A 10,525-nucleotide genomic window follows, 5' to 3' on the forward strand; every position below is an offset into this window, starting at 1 on the left:
TTTATTGAGAGCTCAGATAAAAGCAGCATGCCATCACAAAATGAGAGAGCTGATTGTGGCTAAAAGTCAGTGATTAAAGGACAGTTAATGAAGAATTAAATTGCATACTGACCAATGTCAAATATCATATAAGAAGCAAATTTTCTGTCAAAGAATAAACATGAATCAAAATTCATTTTTACTGAAAATTTTTAATTAGATGGCACTTGAGGTCTCCAGAATGTTTTCGTTTCAATGCTTTTTCTTTCGACCAAAGGCTTTATCCATGCTGTTGGGGATCTTCAGGCAGGATAAGATAAGTAGCATTATTTTTCTAGGAATGAAACTGAGGAGACAAACACTGAGTGAGCCTTATGTTTGGGTTTTTTTTTAGAAAAAATATACTCAATAAAGAAATGGTAAATTCGTTATATGTGCTCAACACTTCTAATGTCTGGCAATAACACATTTGGTGCTGCCACGTTGTGAATGGGGGAAATGAATGACAGAGCAAGGCCCTTGGTGAGAGCCCAGCCCGTGGTGGAGGCACTGATGGGAAGCAGACAGTTCTAGCTCAGGCTAGTGTACCATCCTGGGAAGAGTTTTGAAATTTCTGTACCCAACTATACCTTAAGACACATATTAGAAACAGAAGTGGCCAGAGGAGTGCTATTCACCTAGCTTATTAAAAATTAAAACCACTGCTTCTTCATAATTGGGTACATATAACTGAATCGACTGCAGGAACACTACCTAAAGGAGTGGTTTTACTAAACTTCCCTGCTGATTTTGCAGGCATATGGCAAAGGAAAGAAGGCAACACTAGACAATGGGTCACATTCTTACGTTTTGAAACCAAGAACGCGTAAAGTCGGAGGCAAGATTAGATAAAACTGTTCCTTTTGGATTGCAGACACAATCTTGCTGGCTACATACTCTGGTTCATACACAGGAGATAAAAGGGGGCATCTGGTGAAACAAGAAACAAAGCATTATGAAATTACAAAACTTTACTTTTGAGATGTATTCTAACATGGAAATAATTTAAGTAAATCATTTAAGGATTTTTCCCCATCCCCTCAAGTAGTCTTGAAAAGGAGCCCCCAGTCTCCTTTGTTCCTTCTATCACCAAAATAAATTGAAAACTCTTTGGTGATACTGTGCATTTTAATGACTAATGAGTAACTTTTTGTGCAAGCCCTGCTCAGACCCTAATGAAGTTAATGCCCACAGTGATGGGGGCATTGAAAACTTCCCAGTATATGTATATAATCCATAGTATGTGCTGTTCTAGGAATGAGCGTTCCACCCTCCGCACACCTCCTCCTTTCCTCCTGTAGGTGCTGAGGTGACAGCTAGATAAGACGAGGCCCAGGCCCATTTCCAGCCAGGAGAAAGGGTGTGCTCTGCCCAGTACGTGCTACTACAGGCTGGTGAATGGTGCAGAGCCCTGAAGAGCCCAGACCACTGGTACTGCACCTCTGCAATGGCTCACTCGGTGCCTGCAGCCTCTCCCATCACCACCACCGTACAGCCACCCACCAGACACTACAGCACAGCTATGCTCACGTGGAGAAGTCCAGGGGCACAGTTCGTAACGACAGGTCACGGGCACCGTGACAGCTGTAACTGTACCACAGGGCCAAAACTACTTGGGGCAGAGGACTTCAACAGTGCCCGTTCTACTGACAAAGCGAGGTTGCCTTAAACACTGCCGTGCGTCCCGAACCGTGCCTTGGCTGCGAGGTTATTACGCAGTCCCTGTTGCACGTCAGTTGTTACTGTGCGCGAGGCTTGGATTATTTTTATGCCAAGAGACATAGTTGTATGTGCCAACAAGGCAAAAATACTGACTTGAAAAGCAAACCAACCTTATAATCGCTAGAGACTGAACATGGATATCTAGTGAGCAGTGAGTACTTTTTACACGTGAACTAGTACGCGATCTAAGTTTTACTTACTGGCTTTGATAACCTCTAATTAATTTAGAATTAACAAAATTAGGGCAAACGATTGTGGTTTTAATGCCTCGTTTTCCTGCATAATACAGTTCCCAATCTAAGGTTTCCAGCATTCCAATGATTGCAGATTTACTGGCAGTATAATCTGAAAAGTGAAGAAAGAAGAAATATCCAAAGCATGTCAACAGCACCACAGTAAGTGTTATATACAGTGTTTCATGTTCTGTCATACTATGCAAGCCCTGATATGGCTTAGTTATAGAATCAGCACTCTTGTAATTAGTATTTTAAGGAAGCATATTGGTGATGCTAACTCTGAAGGTTAATGGCTCTTCCCATGATGGATGCACAGTCTAAGGATAAGATTAATCCTTTCCAGAAGACTTTCAGTGCACTAGAGAGACACATCGGAAGATGAGCTTATTCAACAGTTTATGAACATTTCCAGATACCCGTATGCAAGCCAGGCATTCCGTCAGTTCAAAATGTCTCCAGCCTTTAATATCACAGGTTACATTTCTATCGTAGAACTATTTCTAGTGGCAAAATCTAAATACCCTACTTATAAATGCTGCTTCAACCTATTACTCCTTCTGATTTGCCCTGCAACTGCAATACCATTTTGTTTGCCCAGGAAGATTGAATCTTGCCTGATTTTTATTGTTTGATGAATGTATGGAACTCCATCCTTGGAGATAATAAAAATTTGCCCTTGCAAGACTCTGTGCAACCTGTTCTAAGTTGGGCCTGCTTTTATTTGGGGGTATGGAACAAACGGCCTCCAGAGATTCCTTCCAACCCAAGTTATTCTACAATTTTGCAGCTGTAAGAACCTTGTTTTAAAATGTTGTTTCCTAAGGCTTGTTCAAATTTGTGTGAAAATAGTTGTTAGATGTAACGAAATCCAATTTTGCTAAAAGAGTAACTTCAAAACCTGGCATCAGAGACAGTTTGTTATTCTCCAGGGGTTCACCCATAGTGGATGATGGAACCACACAACCTAAAAATGCATAGCTAAGGTGTAGAAAGTTACATTGCATAGATGGTCAGGTCCACTCTCATAAGCCTTACAATGAAATGATGAAAGCTGAGTGGGACCTATTACCAACACCAAATCTGACCCAACCATAACAGGTAGCAAATAAACACTACACTAACACCACCGATCAGCAGAAGAAACAAGAGATCTGTATTACACTGAAGTTCACATTCTCACAGGGTGACCTAAGAGATACAATCAGGACGTCAGAGAGGCTTGAGGAGAGACTGGGCAGCAGACCCAGGCTGATGAAACAGTCAGGACTGCAGCAGACAGCTCTCCTGAAGGAAACAGCTGAGAATATGGAGCTTTAAATAGTTTAAAACACAGTTCATTCAAATTAATTTTAATGAAAATTCTGCCAAAATGCCTGCTGGACCTGAAAACTGTTTTCCAACCAAATTTCTAGTTCCAGGTATAACCCACCTATGTCTCAGGACTCTGAACATTCATCTGCAGAAAACCTGGCATGAGAAAGTGTTAGACAACCTGTATGCAGGGCTCCCTCCCACTGCACACGTACGAGCTGCACTGTCCTTCTTCTGTGGAGATAAGGCAGGCTGCGGTCAGGCAGTACAGTCTGCAGTGAGCTCCTTGTGCCACTCGGACAACAGGCCCCCATCATCCTTTTAAATACACCGCCATCTTTCGTATCTGCAGGCTCCTCCTGGGTGTTCGATATGCCAGTATAAACTGCTCAAGTCAAGCATTTATGAGATCTCCAAGAAAAGTTATTGATAGGCAGGTCTAATTTGTAATGGCACTTGACAATACTAACCTGATGCTCTGTAGAGTCCCAAGAGTCCTGCTATACTGGCTGTGCTAACCAGGTGTCCACGGTTATAGGTCATCATGGCTGGAAGAAAGGCCTTGCAAGTCTAAGAAATATAAAGAATGCCCTTTATAACTAGACATGCCAAAAATGTTGCATTCTAAACGAGGCTTTACGTCCCGATCTGCTTTCTGGGGCTTCAATTTACAAGAAGCCCAAGTGACCTTCTATCTCTGAATGACAGCATTTCCTTGAATGACTGCCCTCTGTCTGAAGACCTTTCAGCACTAAAATCGTGTTATTAAAAGTAGCAAAGTTTGTATTTTCTCTGCCTCCTTGTTCCTCTCGGTTTGAGTCTATTTGAGATTATGACCAAAGATTTGGTACACAAGAGGGAGCTAGAAGTCAACACATCAAACGGAGCTCAGCTGTCTATGGGTCCTGTTACAAACCCAACGGCCTGACAGCTCCGGCATGCCAGACCACCTCCGTGGGTGATACCACCTATCTAAAGAGGACACTAGTGAGGGGGAAGGTAAGAAAAAAAGACAAGAGCAGTAACAATTTTTTTCCCATAGCTGAGATGTCCTACAAATGTCTATTTGACTCCAGATGTGTGTGCCTCCTACATGGTTGGTTTTGGTTGAAGGCCCACAGTCACTGTCCTCCTGCCCTACATCTCTTCAGACCTGTCAGGAGGAATATCTCTCCCGGTCCCTTTGCTTCAGGTATTCGGAATAATGATGCACTGTGGGCTGGGAAATGATTAGAGGACTTCTGTGTGAGAAACATCATTTAGCTAGGGAGTTGCAATGCTAATTTTTTCCCTGACGCAGGCTGCTCACCCAGGCATATAAACAACAAATGCAAGAGGGAGCAAGAGTAACTCTCCCTCACCACAAAACCTCCTAAAGGTCAACAAAGACCCCAAATAACTGCAGATTCCTTCAGAGGTATGAAAAAACCCCAAAGATAATACACACTATCCAGATGAGTTTTTTATGTACATCAAGCAGATGGTGACTAGGAATGAAAGCACAACCTGAAGACTGACATCAGTGTGTGCAGCAAAGAATCACAGAATTGTGGAATTGTTTAGGTTCGAAAACATCTTTAAGCTCATCGACTCCAACTGAAAACCTAGCACTGCAAGTCCACCACTAAACCCTGGTTGTGCCTCCCCGAATGCTGCAAGTTATTAGACACAGCCCTCTGATGTCAGCAAACATCAGGAGCAGGAAAGTCCCATGCTGTCATGTCAGCACAAACTTCAGACAGAGCACGTTTCACAACAGTTGCACAAACTTTTGATTTACCAGAGTGCCCCAACAGGTTTGTGTTAACATTACTGGGATATAGTAGGGAAACTGGCAATTTGGTGTGTCTCCAATTACAGGATGATTAAAAAAAAAAGTGTCTTCCCCCATTCAAGGCCCTTCCCATCCCTATTCCAAATTGGGTACCCAAGGTAGGTGCCACCATGGTGATTTTCATACCCAAATACTTGCCTGTACCTTCCAGTCACCCTGGAGAGAAAAAAAATACATTACCCAGACTTGAGAGAGGAAGTTGACTCTTAAGGTCTTTTCAAAATCTTCATCTGGAATGTCCCAGAACTTTTTCCCAAGCACTATGCCAGCATTATTGATTAGAATAGTAACACCCCCAACTTCTTCTCTAACCTGAATAAAAAAAGGATAACCAGAAAGCTTTAGAAGGTATCCTCATCTCTTTTGCTTCATTTATGAAAATGTTTCGTGACATTTGCAAACATCTATATCTCTACTGGAAACATAGTATGTAAGAACTGTTGTACTGCATCAGATCAAAGGTCCACCTAGCCCCACAGCCCTTGTCTCGTGGTGAAAAGCAGTGAAAAAAGTATCAGGACTTTAAGGTCTCCTCCAGCATACTCCACAACTTTCCACACTTTGCAGCTCAGGATCTTCCCAAGAGAGGTAAGGTATCTACATCTTTATATTTAATATATCCCCCCCCCCTTTTTTTTTTTTCTCCCAGGAATTTGTCTAATTGCTTCCTGAACTCCAGAATACTTTTGGTTTCCACAGGAACCCAAGGTAATGAGTTACAAAGCTTTGGCGTGCACCGCCAGCATGCTTTAATTGCAACCTGAACGCTTCCTGTCCCCTGCTTCTGGTATTGTGAGACTCTGTATGCCTCAGCCAAGCCTGTTCAACCCCTTTTCCAGATCATTTCTGCTGAACAGGAAAGAATTGGGGGATACCAATCCTGTGAGTACAGAACCATGTACCATGATAGTTAACGTCCCCTGGAGAGAAGGCCAAAATCACCATTAGCTCCATTTGCATTTGTTATAAAAAGATTTTTTTCTGTGATTTGGATTTATATCAAAGCAGGTGGCCAAGATTGACTTACAGTACTAAGAATCGGGCTCACCGCAGAGACTTCCACGCCAGCGGCAAATGGTTATTTGGTGTCTCAAAAATTATAGGATGACTACAAAAACATAATGATCCCCAATCTGCTGCTGTCTGGCAATTTGGAAAGAGGTGCTTGGATCTGATGCCCCAACATTTGACCTTCCTGTGGCTCTCTCAGGGAACCCTTGTGTTCAGCAAAGGCTCGTCTGATGCTCCTCCAGCTGTGTCAGGCTTTCTCCTCATCGCAGACAAGCAAGGCTCAGGTATTAGCACCTTCTCACCTGCACAAATGAATGCAGATCCACACACTGCTGAGTACGAATGCCCAACTCCTCCTTTGTGGGATATATCAGTACTTTCTCCCTACTTGTACCTTTTAACTACTGTGTCAGTCCGTATGACGATCCTCTTTTTCTTCACACAACAGCATAGCTTCCCCAGTGGCAGCATTTTATTTAATCTGGCTCCATTTGACCTGTTTACTCACTACCTCAAAAAATGCAGGAAGCTTGACTTCCATTTATAGAAAGTCAAGCTGATTATTCTTCATTATGTATTTCTTTAGGTGTCTATTAATTCTTTATTATTGTTTCCACCAATTTTCTGCAAGACAGGTTTGTAGTTTGTGTCCTCTCAAGTGCTCTTTAAAACTGGTGGTTTTGCTACTCTTCGTTCCTCGGACACCTGCTGGAGCAAAACACGCCGCACACATCTCTAGCTCATCAGATCCGTATCTGATTTCCTTCAGAATTCCCAGGTGGAGACTGGCTGACCCTGAAAATTAGTTGCTGTTCACTTCACCAGTTTATTTTAAAATGTCTTCTTTAGGGACTTTGATGATCTGCCTTGCTTCCTAGAAAGAAAGCTTCCATTATGGGTTTTTCTGCAGTGCATATATCCAGTAAAAGCAATTAATGTAACTTTTCTGCTCTTGCTTTATCTTCTGTGTCCAAGCTCAAGCCTTTTCATATTACCAATCAAAAAGTTTCAGGTATTTCCAAGAGTAGAGGAGGCCCCTAGCTGAAAAAACTCTTGATCTAAAAAAATTCCTGGCTCCATCATGACTGTTCAATTCATGCAAATACCTACAGAGATGTTGGTATTGTTAATGATAATTTAACACCCTAACAGCAATTCCTGAATTTTAAACACTTCTTCCAGTTTCTCCTTGTAGGTCAGTCTGTGCACTTCAGAACACTCTTTGCTGATCTGGGCACAGCAAATTCTGCAGGCTGGAGCCCTGTGGCTGATTAATGTGTTTGGAGATTGAGAATGACTTGAGTGCACAAACCAAACATTCTGAGACTCTGTTAAACTAAGAACAAACAAATCATTTCAAAATGTTCAGCATCAACAGGGAAGTCCAACAGAGAAATTACTTAGATAAGCTTAAACTAATCATTTTGGTGCATGTCTTTGCAAGAAGCAGATAGCATTTTGGGAATAGGGATTTAATGCCAATTTAAAATGTGGGTTTTTTTAAAGAGTTTTGATCTTGGTGAATTCTGAAGTGAGGGTTTTTTTCCTTCCTAAAAGGGGATTCTAGAAGAATTACTGTTTGATTTGTAGTATCATTCCAAGTAAAGATCAAGTATCACATTGAAGTACTGACCACAAGTTGCTCTGACTGATTTTTCATCTTGCTGGGAACGGATAACAGGTATTAAGATTGTTCAAATTACTGGTATTCCTACTTCAAAAATGTAGGGAATCGTAATCAACGCCTTACATGTGAGGATCACGTCACTTGTACTGCTTGATTAATTGGCAAAGATCATCCTCCTTGAACACCGCGTGCTGTGTCAGCACAAGCCAGAACACTTGACAACTTGCTCCTCTCTGCTGATGTACTATTACGGCATGAGAAATCCTTGTCACCACTGCCCAAGTCATACTGTGACATGACTTAGGGACATTTTTTCTGTGCACTTTTAGTTGGCTGTGCCCCGAACGCTGCTAACAAGTATGGGTAAAATAATACCTTGCTGACTCCAAGCACGAGAGTTGCAATTCCAGATACTTACAGATCCCGAATCCAACTTACCCTTCAGAAGTACTTTTCATCGGGAACATTTCTTGATGAAAAACCTTCATTTCAAACTTTCATAACCGTGTTCAGAAAGAATGAATCTGTTTTGGCTAAAATTAAAAGCAACAACCACAAAAGAAAGAGCCCCCCTGGCAACTCACAGAAAATTAATGTTACATTTCAAGGCTATTCCAAAACAATCTATCAACATTCACATGTCATGAAAGATTTTAGCTAATTTCTCTGATGTATGCCTTCGGACACAGAACGTCAAAGATGTGACTTGAGTCATGTATGTAAGTACGTATACTGAGAATTTATCAGAAGAAGAATTTATCCTTGGCTAAAACAGCAGGGGGGCTAACTGGATTGTAAGTGAGGTTATACTGGGAAATATTTTCAGGCAGTATGTAGTTTAAGGACAAGTAAAAACTAATAATGTTAACTTAATGTCCAATTTCTAGACTCTGATAATAATAGTTTACAAAGCATAGGTCAGCGCAGCAGAAGAGTCTCATTTAAAACAAAGTGCTTCTCTACCTCACTTTCCAACTAGATTGACCAAAAAATAAACTGAAGCTGAATCATCAATTGGACTGGAGACCAGAGATGTCCTGATGATGTTTCTGAAGCCATTCCACCCCATGTCACCCTTCCAGAACTACAGTTTTCTAAACAAATGGACAAAGGACCACTACCCCCCGCCCCCTGTTATGATTTCCACTGTTGATTTTTAAATTTTTTTTTTTTATTCCTTGATATCTTAAAGAAATTTAAAGCCTAAACAAGCTAATACATGGAGCCAACCTCTGCTGCATGTTTTACCATAGTCTTAATCTAAAAGAAGTTACCAAGTCACCACGAGGACTGGAAATGGATAAATCTCGACGGAAGAGATTAAACCCAGTTACTTTACTGCAAACGTAGTTTAAGCTCCATCTAGAAGCTACCTGGCAAAAAGATTAAGTCGTTGCCCTACACGATTAGTTCCCTTTAGTGAATAGTACAGTTTCTAAAAAAAAAAATTTAATAGCATATACTATTAAAAAGAAGCAAAAAATCAGAATCAAGAAGCCAAATCAGAAGCCAGAAGCTGTATCTTACCTTGTCTGCCTGTTTATAGACCTCCTCCCTATTGCTGCAGTCACAGTGGTAGGCAAACACTCGTTTAGCTCCATTTTCTTGGGCTAATCTCCTTGTTTCTTCGTTACCTTCATCATCAATGTCCCAGAGAACCAAGGTTGCTTCCAACCGAGCAAACTTTAAGGCAATCTGCCTTCCAATCCCATTTGCGGAGCCAGTAATAAGCACAATTTCCCCTGCAAAAGTTTTTTTGCATGGGGGGAGTATGAATGAGATTAAACTCTCAAAAAAATAAAAAATTAATAATTTCAGGAACTGTAGTATCTTCAGGATGCTTCTGAAGTTGAACATGATTTTTCAGGCAAGAACACCGCTCTTCTGTTACACAAACCTAGAAATACGGTGTCACTGGCCCTTCAAAACACTGCAGATATTGACTGAAAAAAAAAAACAAAAACAGAGATTGATTTTCAAACAGCTGGTCTGTGCAGGTACCAAACAAATCACTAAAGACTTGTTTTGTGAAAGCTGCCAGCTGCTTACTAGTAGGATTAAAGCGAATGATCTTCTGCTGGATCCTACACATGTGCTGTTTCGTTCCAGACTCCTCATCTTCCATCTCGGTTTTTAAAGAGGTTTAGTAACGTACGTTTTATACAGGTACATTGTGGGAATGGCTGTAGGTTGTTTCCACAGCAGGGCCGTACTAGCTGAACAACAAAGTACCGAAACCACTGGCGTGACCTCAACCTTGGAGAGGTAGGTGTCCTCCTCAGCTGGAAACGTGACCCGCTGCTCCCGAAAGCGGGCGATAAGAACGTGTCTTCACCATCCACCTTTCCCAAAGCCGCAGGGCCCAAACCACACAACGTATTTCCTCCTGTGAGCACGCTACTGCCCACGCAGAAAAGCCGGGTGAGTTACAAACCTTGATTTTTTCTCCCGCCTTTAGACCACACCATTTCCTTCACAGCATTTTGGAGGGGAAAAGCAAGGCTCAGCAGAAGCAGCACCCACCACCCACCCGCCGGACCCAACCCCTCCGTGGGCACCCCGTGAGGGGTGACTCCCGTCTCCCCGCGGCCGGAGCCCTCTCCCCACCTCCCTCCGGCCCTGCCCCAGCCCGGGCTGGGCCTCCCTCATCCTCCGCTGCGCGGCCTACCCCGGCCCCGCATCCCCGCGCTCACCGCCGGCGCTTGGCTGCCCCGCACCTCCCTGCCCGCCGCGGCCCAGGCTTTATACTGGCCCGGCCCAGGGGGT

At 42.6% G+C, this 10,525-nt stretch overlaps 1 protein-coding gene across 1 annotated transcript; it reads right to left on the reverse strand.

The window, feature by feature from the left end:
- Positions 1–231: 231 nt before the first annotated feature.
- LOC104344761 (epidermal retinol dehydrogenase 2) lies at positions 232–9,616 on the reverse strand. The gene is made up of 6 exons (XM_009948984.2): positions 9,287–9,616; positions 5,302–5,433; positions 3,758–3,857; positions 1,941–2,085; positions 826–948; positions 232–325 (listed from the first exon to the last, which is right to left on the reverse strand). The coding sequence occupies exons 1-6, from the start codon at positions 9,614–9,616 to the stop codon at positions 232–234; spliced, it is 924 nt and encodes a 307-aa protein (XP_009947286.1).
- Between the last annotated feature and the right edge of the window lie 909 nt (positions 9,617–10,525).

This window comes from Leptosomus discolor, chromosome 13 (assembly GCF_034619465.1).
Source record: "Leptosomus discolor isolate bLepDis1 chromosome 13, bLepDis1.hap2, whole genome shotgun sequence".
Taxonomy (NCBI): domain Eukaryota; kingdom Metazoa; phylum Chordata; class Aves; order Leptosomiformes; family Leptosomidae; genus Leptosomus; species Leptosomus discolor.

What these genes read in the sequence shown, in the direction of transcription:
- LOC104344761 (XM_009948984.2), bottom strand. Translation starts at nt 9,616, where the DNA reads ATGTTCAACTTCAGAAGCATCCTGAAGATACTACAGTTCCTGAAATTA. An exon ending in TCTATAAACAGGCAGACAAG is followed by an intron (nt 5,434 to 9,286) that starts GTAAGATACAGC and finishes TTTTTTATTCAG; the next exon opens with GTTAGAGAAGAAGTTGGGGG. An exon ending in CGCGTTCTTGGTTTCAAAAC is followed by an intron (nt 326 to 825) that starts GTAAGAATGTGA and finishes TTGTCTCCTCAG; the next exon opens with TTTCATTCCTAGAAAAATAA.